This window comes from Chenopodium album, chromosome 23 (assembly GCF_948465745.1).
Source record: "Chenopodium album chromosome 23, dcCheAlbu1.1, whole genome shotgun sequence".
Taxonomy (NCBI): Eukaryota; Viridiplantae; Streptophyta; class Magnoliopsida; order Caryophyllales; family Amaranthaceae; genus Chenopodium; species Chenopodium album.
In genome coordinates this window covers 14,354,807-14,371,266 of record NC_137856.1, presented here as the reverse complement: position 1 = coordinate 14,371,266, position 16,460 = coordinate 14,354,807, and the positions used below count along the sequence as shown (strand labels likewise).

General features: G+C 37.7%; 2 protein-coding genes and 1 long non-coding RNA gene across 3 annotated transcripts; 2 read left to right on the top strand and 1 right to left on the bottom strand.

Moving 5' to 3' along the window:
- Positions 1-480: 480 nt before the first annotated feature.
- Positions 481-4,610, top strand: LOC145607077 (uncharacterized). The gene is made up of 8 exons (XM_081662848.1): positions 481-505; positions 644-857; positions 969-1,699; positions 1,803-2,643; positions 2,841-3,440; positions 3,510-3,569; positions 3,711-4,130; positions 4,271-4,610. The coding sequence occupies exons 1-8, from the start codon at positions 481-483 to the stop codon at positions 4,608-4,610; spliced, it is 3,231 nt and encodes a 1,076-aa protein (XP_081518974.1).
- A 66-nt stretch (positions 4,611-4,676) lies between these two features.
- LOC145607076 (uncharacterized) lies at positions 4,677-5,660 on the top strand. Its single transcript, XM_081662847.1, has 3 exons — positions 4,677-5,090; positions 5,229-5,293; positions 5,579-5,660. Exons 1-3 carry the CDS (start codon positions 4,677-4,679, stop codon positions 5,658-5,660), a joined length of 561 nt encoding a protein of 186 aa, XP_081518973.1.
- Positions 5,661-13,298: 7,638 nt separating this feature from the next.
- On the bottom strand, positions 13,299-15,661 carry LOC145608890 (uncharacterized). The gene is made up of 2 exons (XR_014105939.1): positions 14,399-15,661; positions 13,299-13,666 (listed from the first exon to the last, which is right to left on the bottom strand). It is a non-coding gene; the product is annotated as an uncharacterized LOC145608890 (long non-coding RNA).
- Between the last annotated feature and the right edge of the window lie 799 nt (positions 15,662-16,460).

The window sequence follows — 16,460 nt, the reverse complement described above, 5'->3', positions numbered from 1 at the left end:
TCCTCTTTTACCCTTAGTCTTTGACCTAGCTTAGGCACATAATTGAAAGCATTTAGACATTACCGTTCCTTTGGGTTCGACCCTTGACTTACCTCTATACTTGTATTTAGGTTTGTTGAGTGTTTATAAATTTTGTTTGGCTTAGGAGGATTAGTCCAACGACCTAATTTTCCCACGTCATGCATTACTGGAAATTTATCCCCATCTCCTTCCATATTCATTTGTTGTTTTTCTTACCCTCCCCCCCTCCCCCTAAACAAGGGAAAATAAAAAAAAATAAAAAAAAAAAAAGGTGATTTTAAATCTACACCACAACTAGCTCAGCCAAAGGTCAGTAAGTTAGCCTGTGGAAACAAAATACAATTTAAAGTGACCTCCTCCCTTTTATAATGAAATTCATATTAGGTGTTAATATTGAAAATAGACTTTTGCAATATAGCTTTTTAACAGCAAGCTAAGCTTTGACACAACAGCTATTTAATGATCGTTGTCCATGAGACAAAAGGTTGACATACAAACACTTTATATATGCAGTGACCACTATTAATGTTATCTTAACAACAAATATGTACACATCACCTTTTCAGTTAGTTTTTAGATGCCTAATTGCTTAGACCTTGCTTCTGACATTTACATTTCACAGAAACTGCTGCTGATCTTTCTCAAAAGAAAGTAGTGAAGAAGCCCATTGCTAAGAAGACAAGTACGTTTTCCTGTCCATATCTTCTTAATTTTTTGTTTTGTACTGTTACAAACCAATACATTGATGTTGCAATTGCTCCATGCATAGCAGAACCCCCAGCTGCTATGGTTGGTCTCAAATTACCAACTGCTCCTCTGAAGCTTAAAGCACATAGGTATTGTGGGCACTATAATGCAAAAAAATTTCAGCATGAGTCACTGCATTTCTGTTGTGGAAATTGATCAATTGAATTAGCAACTAATGAGTATCCTCCTGCATTATATAGACTCTTAACATCTGATGAAGATGATGCACAGCACTTTAGACAATATATCCGCTTATATAATAACTTATTTGCATTTAGCTCATTGGGTGGCAAGTATGATGCAGATACAGACAAAGGAATTTATGTCTTTAAATTGCATGGCCAGATTTACCATAACTTGTCTGATTTAATCCCTGGTGATAAAAGCCCTAGATATTTACAACTCTATTTTTATGATGGCCAATTTGAAGCAACTGCTAGGAAGGACTGTTTAAAACAAATTAGACAGCATATTATAAATATACTTATGGAGGTAACTGAGCATAATCCATACGCTCGTTTTTTCAGATCTTTGAGAGAAATTGACATTGAAGAAGACACACAAATTTTGATCAACAAAAACACTGCTGTAGACCAACGCGCCTATAATGCTCCTACAACAGATGAGGTGGCTGTGATCTGGCCTGACGATACATCGTCAAGTGAGTCCAGCAGCCCATACATTGTTGTAAGAGGAAAATCAAACGATCCTCATCGTGTATACCATCATTACGGATGTTATGATCCTCTGCAGTACCCGCTGTTATTTCCTTATGGTGATTGTGGTTGGAGTCAAGGTATAGCTAAAGGCAGAGGCGCATCTCAGGAGCAAGCAAACTCTGCTATGGCTTCTGCAATACATACAGAGGAACATGTGCTCGAACAGGCTGCAATACACACAGAGGAAGATGTGCTTGAACAGGAAGCAACACGTAAGCTTTTAAACTAAGTAAAAAACTTGCTTGTTTTCATCATACCTCTTAGCCTATCATTGTGTGCCTTATCTGACAGACATTGCAAACATCCTGATTTCAGGTCTGGTAGATGCAAGTGGCACTTCAGCTAGGCATGTTTCGCCTCGTGAATATTATGCTTACAAGTTGCAATCTCGGCCAAACAACATGCTTCTTAGAGCAGGCCGGTGTCTTCAGCAATATATAGTCGATATGTATGTGAAGATAGAAAATACTCGCCTAGATTTTTTCCGACACAATCAACATGCAATCAGAGCTGATTTGTACCAGGGGATCTTAGACTCAATTGAGAGTGGCGAAACAAATCCCATGAATGTTGGCTGGCAAGTTATATTACCTCCAACTTTTATTGGTGGTCCACGAGACATGAAGCGCCACTACTTAAATGCAATGGCTTTGGTTCAGCGATTCAGTAAGACAGATCTATTTGTCACAATGACTTGCAACGCTAATTGGCCGGAGATTAAGGCAGAACTGGCTCCTGGGGAAGCAGCTCAGAACCGGCCAGATCTTGTTGCTCGTGTTTTCCGGGCAAAGTTGATCTGCTTGAAAAAACAGATAATGAAGCATATTTTTGGAAAAGTTGCGGCTATGATATTTGTGGTTGAATTCCAAAAAAGGGGCCTGCCTCATGCACACTTTCTCATTATCTTAAAACCAGACTGCAAGATCCAAAATCCTGCGGATTTTGATCACTTTTTCTCTGCAGAGCTGCCACCTCACAGCTCCCCAGAACTTCGGAAGATTGTGGTACGGCGTATGATGCATGGGCCATGTGCAGAAATTAACCCTGAATGTGCATGCATGACTACAAAGAACAATTCTCCCCTGTCTTGTAAATATGGGTATCCGACGAAACATTTTTTACATGAAACAACGAATCACGATGATGGATATCCCATGTACAAAAGAAGAGATACGGGAGAAAGTGTCTGAATAAGGGGTGCAAGCCTTGATAACCGCTGGGTCATTCCATACAATCCATACCTTTCGATGTTATTTGATTGCCATTTGAATGTAGAAGTGTGCTCATCCATTAAAGCTGTGAAGTATGTTTATAAGGGTCATGATAGGGTTTCTTTCAATGTGGTTGGTACAGAAAAAATTCAGAAGATGAAATAGAGAGGTTTCAGTCTAGCCGATGGGTGTCACCATGTGAGGCAGCTTGGCGAATTTTTTCCTTTGATCTCTTTGAGATGTACCCACCTGTGCAACAATTGCCAGTGCATCTGGAAAACATGCAAATTGTTCAGTTACGTGCTCATGAACAGTTAGATTCTGCTATGTTGAATGAACGTAGATCAAAGACTCATTTGACAGAATTTTTTAAAGCAAATGCAGCTTCTCCTCAAGGTACAGGATACCTTTACAGCGAATTTATAGAGCACAACAGATGGGATGCCGGTAAGAAAAGATGGATTCAACGGCAAAACAAGAAACTTGTGGTTGGTCGGCTAGCAAGTGTGACACCACCAGAAGGAGAGCGATTTTTCTTAAGGTTGTTGCTGGTTAATGTACACAGCCCTAAGTCATTCACTGACCTACGGACTGTTAATGGATTACTTTGCGCCACTTTTCAAGAGGCAGCTATTAAACGAGGCTTATGTGAGGAAGACAATGTTGTTCATGCATGCTTGGCTGAAGCAGCAGAAATACACTTGCCAGGAGCCTTACGGCGCTTATTTGCAGCTGTTTGTGTGTTCAGCAACCCCACTGACCCAAACAGACTGTGGTAGCGATTCTACAATGAACTATCTTATGATTACAGGCATGCTGATCCTGGGAATGAATTCCGTGTTAGGTTGCTGACTATACAGTCAATTGAACGGCATTTAGAGTCTATGGGAAAATCATTAGCTCATTTCCAGCTTGATCACTTACATGAAGAGCTTCCAGCAGACCTGAACAGAATAAAAGACATCATTGATGCCTTAGATGCACCTATTCCTTAGGAGTGTATTGATTGTAGAGGCAAACTGAACTCAGCTCAGCAAATTGCATTTGACAGGATTATTTCTCAAGTCCAATCAGGAAAGCCTGGCTGTTTCTTTGTTGATGGTCCTGGAGGAACTGGCAAGACATTCTTATACAATGCATTTTACGCAGAGGTCCGCATGTCAGGAAAGATTGTTCTGACAACAGCTACATCAGGGATTGCTGCAGCAAACATCCCTTCTAGAAGAACAGCGCACTCAAGATTTAAGATTCCCCTGGATTCAGAGACATCTCTTGCCTGTGATGTTCCCAAACAAGGCAGCCTAGCTGCTTTAATCAGAGAAACAGCTCTTATTATTTGGGATGAAGCTTCAATGGCTAAAAAAGAAAACATTGAATCAGTTGAGCTTTTGCTTCGTACCTTTGTGACACAGAACAATGATTTGGTGGAAAGGTTGTAGTTTTTGGGGGAGATTTTAGGCAGGTTTTGCCAGTTGTTCCTCGCAAAACTCAAAGAGAAGCTGTTGCAGCAAGCCTAGTAAACTCACATATTTGGCCTTGGCTAGAAAAGCTACACCTAACTGAAAACATCAGAGCAAGAGAAGATCCCCCATATGCTTCATTTCTGCTAAGTTTGGGCAACGGCCAGCTGCAATCTAATGGAAATGCTTATGTTCAGGTTCCTGCTCACATTGTGAGTTATTATCATGAGAATGATGATCCTATCAATCACCTAGCTGCTACTGCATTTCCAGAATTAGAACATGCAGCATTTTCACCAGATATCTTCACAGAGAGAGCAATTCTTACACCATTAAATGATGCAGTTGATGCTATTAACACAGTTCTCATAGACAAATTTCCAGGAAACTCTGTAATTTACAAGAGCTTTGATAGCATGCTAGATGACAATTGCGCCATTTACCCTACATAGTTCCTAAACCAGCTAGCCCCTGGTGGTATGACTCCGCATGAACTTGTTCTTAAAATAAACAGTCCTATGATATTGCTCAGAAACATTGATCCAGCAGATGGGCTTTGCAATGGAACGCATCTTATATGCAAGTCTTTCAGAAGGAATGTAATTGTTTGTTCTATAGCCACTGGTCATCGTCAAGGAGAGCTTGTATTCATTCATCGTGTTAATCTCCGACCTCCATCATCAACGAAATATCCTATTCAGTTTGAGCGAATTCAATTCCCTCTGAAACTCAGCTTTGCAATGACTGTAAACAAATCTCAAGGCCAGACACTAAGCCAAGTGATAGTTTACCTCCCACGGCCATGCTTTTCCCATGGACAGCTATATGTTGCCTTGTCAAGGGCAAAGAAGTCAGCTAAAGTGACTGTGATCACACCATACCCAAATGAACAACACACTTCACCGGTCCTGAAAAACGTTGTAGCATATGATGTCTTGCGATTATCTGGCATAACATGATACAGGAATGTAAAGGTATAGCTCCCTAATTATTTAATCTGCTAGCTTAATTTTAAATCAGTTATTCTACATGCTGTAACTAATATAATATTTACCATGTTACAAATGCAGGTGCTTTTGCTTCTACTATATATCTATAACGTAATTGAGCCTAAGGTTAAGCTTCCTAAATTCTTGTAAGCTCATTTGTGTAAAACCACCATGAAATGGTGCTACATATATTTTTGTTTGCAGCCATGTATTATGTTATATGATATATACAATTACTTTTGCACCTATTGCATGTGATTGGTTTTTCCCCACTTTTCTATTTTAAAATTTAAAATACAATCTTAAGTATATTGTAATTGGTAACACAAAAATGGAAATATCCTAGGTTTTCCAACCTTATTATGCTATAAAGATTTGCTATAAAGACAAAATCTTATTTTTGCTTTTGTATTACATCTTTGCTTTTGCAGCTGTATTGCAGCAAAACATCATTCATTCTATTACCCACAGTACAAATTTCAGCATTTACTTTTCCCACACACATCTTATTGACTGCTGGTCCATACTATGCTCTACTTTATTTTACAGAAAAAAAAAAGACTTATTGCACATCCGGTTTCTAGCCATTGTCTTGCTTAATGCACTTCTAAATCTGCTGGATAATAAAAAGTTCCACACCAAAGCAAGAAACCTTGAATATTACATAGCACTCATGTTAAATCTAGAAGCCTCTAATCTATTTAAAATCATAATATTTCACAGAGAACATTTACTTCTAGCTTTTCTCTCTGCCGCTTTAGTTTTCTGCTGCTGTGATCTAGCAATAACTGCTTGCAAACCCACTCTAGCAAGGTATGTTCATAAATGCTTTTCCACTTCAATTTAAACTCAATTTTTCATTTGTTATTTTGTTTTTGCTTTCAAATTAGCAATGCCTTGTTGTTGTCTTGATTCAATTTACAAGAATAGGACACAATAACTCACTCCATCTTACTTGCTAAGCCACTTAACAAACCATGTGCTTAAAACTTCATTTGTATAATTCTATGACAGATAATCATGCTTTGTTTTATAGCCTAATATTATTTTGAAATTTATCAATTGCTTAATTTATACAGGGTGCATTACCTAGCTTTCAAATTTGCATGTACACTTTAAACAACTTTCACAGGCCATTCTCTTGAACTTATAATCAGTGCCCTTTATCCTAGCTCTAACTAGCATTTTGACACTCATTATGTAAATGCTAAGCTTATAAAAGATGCTCTTTTGGTACATTTACCTGTAAAGCCTTGCCTTACTAAAGTTACCACTTCCTTTTATACAAGCCTTAGTTAATATTATGCTGACAAGTCAAAAAAATTACAGAAGTTGCTTAATTAGAGCTCAGTATTAGCTAGCCATATTCAGACTTCATTTATCTGGACCACAATACACATTCTAAAAATGGTTAGACTTTTCTTTTTCTTAAAGTTTGCATGGAAACCATGCCTTAAAATTCAATCTCATAGAGGATTGCTTAGTTCTGCATTAGTGAAGATAATAAGTCTTGCATGTGCAGTTGGAAAAAAAAAAGGACTTATTTTTTGGTAAAAACAGACATAATACATAATCCACACAACACCAATAGATAACCATTAGTACTTAGAAAATACAACTTATAACAATAATAACTACTACTTGGGAAATCTAAAGACAAAGTACAATTGATAAAAAGCAACAAATACCTACTCCCACTTTGAAAATCCAGCTTGAAGCTGGTATTACATGAAAACAACAATTATAAGGCATTTTTAGTTTTATAGCCTAAAACCATACAACAAGTGTGGATATAAATTAATAGCTCCCTTAGAAAAGAACGCCATAAGAAGCATCACTCTCAGGTGAATATTCCGGGCTTGAATGGTGGTGGATGTCATCCAAGCCAAGAATAAACTTAGGCTTGCTGGTTCCCTCTGTTGGAGTTTCTTTCTTTGGGCTTGGGTGCTTATCTTCTGGCTCAAAGCAAAGTTCTTGCACAACTGCTTCCAGATTCTCCACCTTCTGCTCCAAAACAGCAACCCTTTCCTCCAGAGGGCTTGACCTTTGCTGGTTGGGGAGGTCACCTTCTTTGCTGCTTTTCGTCTTACTCTTTCCTTTGCTTGACATTGCTGCTACTTTGTTCTAAGAACACTAAGCTACAACACTTGAGGGGAAAAATGAAAAGGAAGGCTTGTAAAATTGTGAACACTTACCTTTCTTTTATATATGGTTAAGTGTCACTCTATTGTCTGCAAGGTAAAGCTGTTCCTGCCAAAATAATAATTCATACTAGATTCCCTCATGTGCCTTACCATTCAAGTGGCAGAGCTAATTAATAAAATAAAACAGATATCATCCTAGATTATTTGTACATTTGAAAATCCAGTTATAGCATATTAGATTGTTAGCTACAGCAAATAATGTGTGACTATACAAAATTAAACAATTTAGACCCATGTAACATTTTCATTTAAACTCATGTCCACATATGAAACCTGAATACACCCCTTTGGACAAGCTTTCACCTATAACAAAAGCATACAAAGTGCGGGTTACCGTGAAAGAAAAGTCCCCTATCCGATCTCCTCTGAACAAAAAAAATTCCAGAAGCTGGTATTCGAAGACGATGAGGTATATGTTACCCTTTACCCTTCTTCTTTATAAATATATAAGCATATGCTGCTGCACATCAGCTTAATTTTTTGCAATGCAGGGAAACAACATGAAAGCCACTTTGTTCGGAGATGAATGTGATCACTTCAAGAGAGTCTTTGAACACAAGAAAAAGTATGAAATTGCTAATGCTCCGGTCAGAGTCGTAAACCCCAAGTTCAGTTCCTTCCCAGGAGAATGTGAGCTAACCTTTGGAGGCATGACGAAAATCCAACCTATTGATCGTACTGAAGGACGTGTATTGCCAGAATACATCCCTATTGCTGATGTCCCTAAGACCAGTTGTCAGGATGATCGGTTTGGTAAGCTGCTTGTATTGTCTTCATTACATGAAAACTTCCTTTGTGTTTACTACCTAAGACCACATCATCTCTTACTCATAATGAACTCATTTGCTGTCGTTTGCTAGATTTGCTAGGCATAGTGGTCCACATGGAAGATGTGCGCCAAGTGACATACAAGTCAGGCAGAGTTGCTGATGTGCGCGATATAAGCATTGTTGATGAAAGGTAACACCTCTGCTGCACATTAACAACAACACTACCAATATACTAACCAAAATACAAATTTACAATTTGTTGCCCTTGCAGCACTAGTACTAGACCCATGATCATCTCTACATGGGGTCAGCTTGCAACTTCTGATTGTGAACTCCTTAAGGATTGGTCATCCAGCCCCTTGGTTGTAAGCTTAACTTCTCTTAAGCCTGCAACTCACAAAGGTTATACACATTTACACCATCTATTATTTTAAATGTTCTGCAATATCAAATTACTAATGTAGTCTTCACAGGCTTTTCTCTGCAATCGAGTATGTCTACAGAAATTAACCCAGCCCCTGTTGGTGAGAAATTTGAAGCTTTAAGAGCCTGGTAAGCACAAAATCTTAGTGTTCCTGGTCAGCACTAAGATTACATTGTATTATGGAATTATATTTAGCTTCCTCAGTAAAATTTGAAAGGAATGGTGTCCTTCGAACAAGTGTACTATTCCGTTAGCGGGTTCAGAATTATTAGAAAGCTAATATATTCAGTAAGGTCAAGTGATCGGAATGCCTGGGTGGAGGCCGCTTCCGATCAGTAATATTAATGGATAATTAATGTTACAGCTTAATCTTGACTGAACCCTTCGGGTCACACCCAAGCATTCAACAAACCGAAACGACGAATTAATTCGGAAGGAATTAATGAGTCGACCGAGTAATATTTATTTAGACGTCGGAAATTCGAGCTTAGAGCGTCGAAACCGAGCGTCGGAAGTCGAGTCGAAAAATAGTGAAAGACGAGACGAGAAATAGTAATAAATCAACAAAAGACCAAAATACCCCTAGCATCGGAATGCCCAAGCAAACCGAGTGCTAAGGGCGTATAGCCTAGCATGGTGGCTAGCATGCGCACCAAGCCGAGCCTAGGCTGGCTGGTGCGTGCTAGCGCACTCATGCTAGCATCGCAAGGCTAGGCGCTGCCTAGTGCGTGCTAGCATGCTAGGCGCAGCCTTGTGCGCGCAATGGCTAGCAAGCCATGCCGCAACAAGCTGCTGGAGCTAGCACGCTAGGCGCGCCAGCTCGCCACAGCTAGCAGCAGCATGGCTAGGCCATTGCTTGCTGCCTAGCAGCGCTGGCCAAGGCACAAGGCCAGCAACAGCAGCCCGCATGCGAGTGCTGGGCTTGCTGGGCGTGGCTGCCACGGACAGCAGCACATGGCAGCCCAGCTTGGCTGCCTTGGTGCCCAAGGGTAGGTGCCATGTGGCTTGTGGTCCTTGAGTGTGTGGGGAGTGAGGTGGCCGGTTATGGGAGAGGGAGTGGGGAGCAAGTTTGGTCCCCCCCCCCTTCTCCAAGTGGTCCTCACCTAACCACTCACATGAGCTTGCCACTTGTTGATTTATTACTAGCTTGATTATTGATTTTATTTTAGCTTTAAAATAAAATGGAAAAATCATACTATCCCACATTGATGGGAGAGTAAATGATACTCCCATCATTTCCTATAAATACCCAAGTATGGGCATTGGGAAAGATGCTTGAGTAAGAGTTGGAAAAGGCATCACAATTAGTGAAAACCTTTGAACTCAATATAATTACTCGGGTTTTGTTGGTCGGGTCTTGCTAACCCCAAGACATTGGACCTAGTCGGTTTTGTTGGTGCGGGTGGACTTCGTTGGAGGTCTCCGTGCGAGCGGGACTTGAAGCTTTCAAGTAAGAGCTCATTTGGAGCGAAGCACGCGTCAAGGGTAATTAGCTTATCTTAATCTTGTGATTAATTTAATTATGTTTATGGTTTTATTTATTGCGAGTGCGGTCTTGGTTTTGGGTTTGTTTCCGCGGTGAGTCGGACTCACCAAACCCCAACAGCGGTATCGGAGCCTCGCTCGTTTATTTTAAAATCATAATATTTTCAAGGTGTCATTATGGCTTATTTTTTCTGGTTTTAAGTTGCTAATTAGATTAGTAACTCGTTTTTCAAATTTTACCTCGTATTAGAGCTATCTTCAGCTCCCGAACCCAGATTTCGACCCAAATATAGTGAATTTTGGGTGGAAAAGGTGTTCTGGAAATGGTTTTACCCTTCTAGGGCTCGGTTTTTAGCCAGAAAACGACCAAAAATGCATTTTTCGAGGGATTTTTCGTTTTGACGAAAAATTTTAAGTCTTTCTAATCTTGAAAATTGATTGCATATTTATGGTGGTTATGTAAATGGTTCTTTCCTTATTTTATATGCAATTTTAGACCACTTTAAGCATGATTACTTGGTAGTAATTGGTGCTTGAAAGTTTGGTTTTATTTTTCACATAATTGCAAATTAATTGCATTAAGTGTGAAATAGTTGTTCTTTGTTGCTTCCAAGTATTAAAGATTCAATCTTTACTTATGATAAGTGATTGAAACTTTGAGTTACTAAATTCCATGATTTTTGGTTAAACTTTGTTGATTTAATCATTTTTTAGTTGATTGGAATCATAAAGTTTAAAACTTGTGATAGAAATTGGTTTATCTTCATATTGGAAGATATAATTTTTCATGGAGTCACAAGTATTAAAGTTGGAGTCTTTATTGAACTTATGTTCATTTTTCCAACTCCCTTTTATTTTGTCAAAATCTCAAGATTAATTTAAAGTGATTAAATTAATAGTGAGAATTGCCCTAATTTATTTTGTTACACCAAGTTAAACCAATTTTATTAAAGAATGATTCTTGGAAATAAATTTGGTTAATTGCTTTGGATGAATTATTTAAGTTGGACTTGTTATTTTTTCATTTTTCCTCAAAATTGATTCTAAAATTAATTTAGAATTGATTTATAATGTCACACACAAAATTCGATAATTTTCGAAGCATTAGCACGCAACACGAGGCCTAAGAGCCCCGAGCTAGCTCTCGGCCAGCTGGGCTGCTCACGCAACCCATATGTGGCTGCCGAGGCTGCTGGGTGCTTCGTTCTTAGGTGCGTGGTGCTGTGCGTCTGTGTGTGCGAGGAAGGGCGTGGGCTGCTGCTCGCTGCCAGCAACATAGCGCACCAGCCAGCAGCAAGCAGCAGCATGGCGCAGCAACAGCATAGTGTTGTGCGCGCTGTGCGTGCTGCTACGCTTGGCTCGGCTGGGCGTGGCGTGTGCGAGCACAAGCAGCCCATGGGCATGCTTGGTGTTGCGGGGGTGCGAATGGGTATGTTACGAGCTTGTTGTTCGGTACGTACGATCCCATAATTGGCACAATAACCCCGGGTTATTAAGGCGATGCTATTTTAAAATTAATTTTAGCGTTGCTTAATATGTATATAAGGGTAATTTTGGGTTCCAAGTCTTAGTGCTAGGCACTTAGACATTATGGAATACGTAATTTTGCTTAGATTGTCGTTTTAATTATTTTAATTATTTTGTTTATTTAATTACAATTTTGGAGGCTAGGCCTCGGGTTTTTGAGCGACATTTGCAAAATTAATTTTGACAAATATTTGGGTTCACCGACTTAATTAATTGGATTAGTTAAAATTGGATGCGGAATTTAGTGGGAGCGTCTCTTAGTTATTACCATAACCGGTTAAAACAACTTTGACTAGTTTAATTAGGCGTGTTAATTGGATTAACCACCTAGATTAATTCATAGTTCTCGCGCGGTTTTATGCATTGTTACTTGTTTGATCGTTGTAAAATGCATGGGCCATTCACAGATAGTGAATGGATGAATGGAATGTAAAATTCTCTCACAGGTTTTATGAAATGGCAACTAGTGGGGCCCGATTAGGATAGAAAATACGGACTGTGATCCGTGATGTATTTTTGTAAACCTAAATACGGTCTGCGAACCGTTGAGTATTTTTGTACCTTAATATTTAGATTTGTCCTAATCGTAGATACTAGCAATTATATTATTTGGTCAAGTCTTGAAGACGGGGTTCTTAGAAGACGAAGCCATGAAGTTGCAAATGAAGACCTTTTGAAGACTTGAAGATCTCAAGGGGTCATGCTAGTTGCCAAATGCATCTCTATTTATGTTTTCGATATATATTTATGTTTATATATTTGAATTATATGTTAGATGCATGGTTAGGATTTCGAATGTTGAGATGATTAATTAAGTTCACTTAAATCAACCAACATAGAAACCCTAGGTCCCTTAAAATTGAGTAAAACTTGCCATTCCAAAACACACTTACCAACCGAACGAGGGTAGTGGTGGGCTACGCCAAAGCGAGGCATCACTACTTCTCCAAGGAACGTAAGGCATACTGGGTATGCAAGTGGTTTTGGTTATACTCAACGATATGAGTGATGGAGTCCTAACATGTCGTGGCAAAGTGAATAAATTGTTTAGAGAGCATTGGATGCGACGATTTATTCAACCAATAGTGGCTTGGAGCCATTAGCAAAGCGTTGCTTACCTTAGGAGATTGAGTGTTAAGACAAGCCAAAGCATGCTTAACCACTCTTTGTTTCTTTGGATCTTGGAATCGACTTATTCTCACCAAAATTGGGGACAATCTTTAATGTGTGAATAAGACGTTTTAAATAAGCTTGATTAAAATGCATGATTTCAATCTTATTTAAGTATAATGAATGGTTTTTCATTTCAAATTCTTTCAATTGTAGAATCATGCACTACTATATTTTTGACCTATTGCAACCCCCAAATCCGTCGCATTAGACGTCAAAATCCGTGGCATTAGGCCTAATGCAACGGTTATGTACCGTGGCATCTGCTGGCGTTGCAATAGGTCTAATGCAACGGTACTTGACACCTAACGCCACGGCATCTATGGTCCGTTGCGTTAGCTCAATACCTAATACAACGGCATAAATAATCCGTGGCAATAGATTAATAACTAAAAATTATGATGAAATTGACACCTAATGCAACGACAATTCATATAATTTTTTTTTTAGTTTTATTATTATTATTATTATTATTATTATTATTAACCATGAATCTAAGTATTTCGTATATTTTTTTTTTTTTGAAAGCAAAGGTATTTCGTATATAGATATACATGAATTTATAAAAATATGATAATAAAGGGAATTTTCATTAAAAATTAATAGTACATACAAAATGTCGTACTTAGAAAAATAAATTACAAATAAATATCACTTAGAATTATATGTTTATTGCATTAAAACATAATTCTGACAATAGTTTAGAGCAAATAGTATGACAACAACATAAGGAGAAATCTTTTATCTTCTACATGATCTCTTGAATCTCTTGATATATTAACACAGCTCTCACGATGACATTAAAAGGAGGCCTTGAGAAGATAAGATCCGAAACTGTACATGTCACTACTCCACATAGACGTTTCCTGACTTGCTATTGTTGGAAATTTTCATACTTGGTCTCTGTAGCATATTAATACTTGTAGTTGTTTGATTTACCTGTAGCATCAATATGTAGTGCATAATATCAATATTTTATGTATGATTCATATCTAGATCCTACAACATTTTTAACAAAATACTCTTTGGGATAAAGAGAGATGTCACTTCATCACAAATAAGATATCATACTATAGGTTCCCTTAAACATGATTAATTAGGGAATTAAGGAAAAAAAATGGACTTAGAAGTCCTGATTATAACCATAAATAATTTGTGCATTACTAAAACTTCAAGAATGGGAAGAATTATAAAGTTTTATGATAATAAATTGAAATATATTGGTAGAACTGTCAAATTCAAAGTTGGTTTCATACGTGCCCTGGAAGTAGTATATGACGGTACTAGAAAACTTATTTGGTAAAAGTTAGGGAGGCAGTAGAGCTGGATGGGGAAGGATGGGGGTACATCAAAGAGTAGACAATGGGTGAGTACTGAGTAATAGTCTAAAAGATTCTTAGAACAATAGTAATGCTTCTGAGCACACCAACTAATCAACAGAGTAGTTATAAAGCTAAGATTTTCAACTAGCTCAAACCAGACCACACTCGTCTAAGATCCTTTTTGTGAGCTACAAGTTTCCTTTAAGAAAGCATGATATATATCAGTATGATACTAATGACAACATTAGCAATGTAGATAACAAAATGCAGCTAAAATTTCCAGAATACTCGTATCAGTCAACAATGGATGGAAACAAACCATGTGTCAGTTTTCTATAGCTCAGTATACCTTGTGCAGTTGCACCAACTACCACCATATATATATTGTGGAGTACGTCGAGAACCTCATAAATCATCCTTAATATTGCTCCCATAGCCACGATTGCTTGTGCATAAAACTGATGAAAGAGCAGCAACATATATAGGAGGAAGAAAAAGAAGACTTTGATAGCACACACTCTATATATGCCAGGTGATAAAATTTCATTAGGAAGATCTAGATACCAAAATGTAGTAGTTAATTCTATATAATCAAAAGTAAAATTCATTATTTCACCTAATAGAAACTCACATGCTGAAATGGGTGTTTAGCACTCAAAATATTAAACTACAAGTTGTTATGAGTTGTTACATTCATAGATAGGTGCACCTAATTCCTCATTCTGTTTTTAGCTTTTGGGCAATTTTATAAACTTGTAAATTCGAGCATCTAATATTCTCGAATATTTCCATCACAATTCACAAAATCAACTTATAAGTACAAATCAAAGAAAGAAGAATTATACATGATTAACTTTATATTAGTAATATCAGATGGGAAAATAGAATTTAAAAATCAAAATAAAATTCATATATTTAAGATAGAAGATACCTGAACGAATGAAAACTGTTTGATAAAAAGAAACCCCACAACTCTATACAGAAACAAAATTATTTTTGAAATTCAGACGTTATTATATGCATCTCAACATATGAGATAGACTTAACTCATTCAATATCAGATTGGAGCTTTGCCATATATTATGATATTATTAAGTCCCAAGTTCTGAAACTCTCAAGTTGCAGTAGACACTACAAACATCAACAATATACAACAATATCAACAAAGAATTACCATAACAAGCCATTAGAAAATATAGAGCAGCAATCGGCAACATTTCGATAACAGTCTAGCTACAACCACCACGGAATCAAGGCAACAATAACAGAAAAATTCCAACAGGATAATTAAAAACCCACAAAACACATCAATAAAACAACAATCCATATCAAAATTCAAGCAAATAACTTCAAAATCTGAAAAGGACATTTAACAATAACACCTCTTTTTAATAGGTTAAGCAATACCAATTTTGAAATCTTATAGGCAATACCATTCAATTCTAAAAATGAAGAGGAAATGAACGACTAAATAACACATATTGTCACTCTCATAGGCGAATTCAACAAAGTTATGAGAAAAATTAAAACCTTAATTACATAAATTTAGGGATCGATGAATGGAATTGGAACCCAATTACATTATTCAGACAAAAAAAAAATTAAAGGAATTGACTTACATCGTGGCCTGAAGAACATTGTCGTGTACCTGAGATTCAGTGTAGTCGTTTGTCGTGGCCTGAGAGCCGTCCTGAATAATTTTGAACAGGGAGTGTTTGGGTTGTATTACGAAGCAATCGATTCTCGATTCTCCCTCTCTTCCTCAGCTATTTCTCTGTATTAGAGCAGCAAGTGAAAACCCTAGCATCCCAAAACTGATTAGAAATGAAAGGAATTTTTTTTGTTTATTTTCTTTTTTTTTTATTTTTTTGTAAAAAAAACGTGTGGACGGCTTCAAATTTTGAAAACTCATAAAGCAGGAATTATTAAAATTTCAGCGCTTAGCCCAGTCAACCGTTGTATTAGCACTCCTATTGCCACAGCCTATTAAAACCGTTGTGTTAGCTTTATTTTTGAAGTAATGAAGTATAAGCCGTTGCAATAGGCTTATCTAATGCAACGGTATCAAAAGGGCCGTTGCGTTAGCTCTTTTTTTACCGTTACATTTGATTAAAAATGTAGTAGTGATGTCTTCAAATAACTCAAACAACCAATTCTCGTTACGCTCAATTCTCGACAAGGAGAAACTGAGTGGGCCAAATTTTCTTGATTGGCAAAGGAATTTGCGAATTGTTCTCATGCAAGAGCAAAAGGAATATGTCCTTGATGAGGAAATGCCCGAGACTCCCAATGAGGAGGTAACTCAAGCTGCCCTAAATCGATGGCAAAGTGCCAATCGAGATGTCAAATGTATCATGTTGGCCACAATGTCTCCTGAGCTTCAAAAGACTTTCTTTGGAAAGGAGACGGCT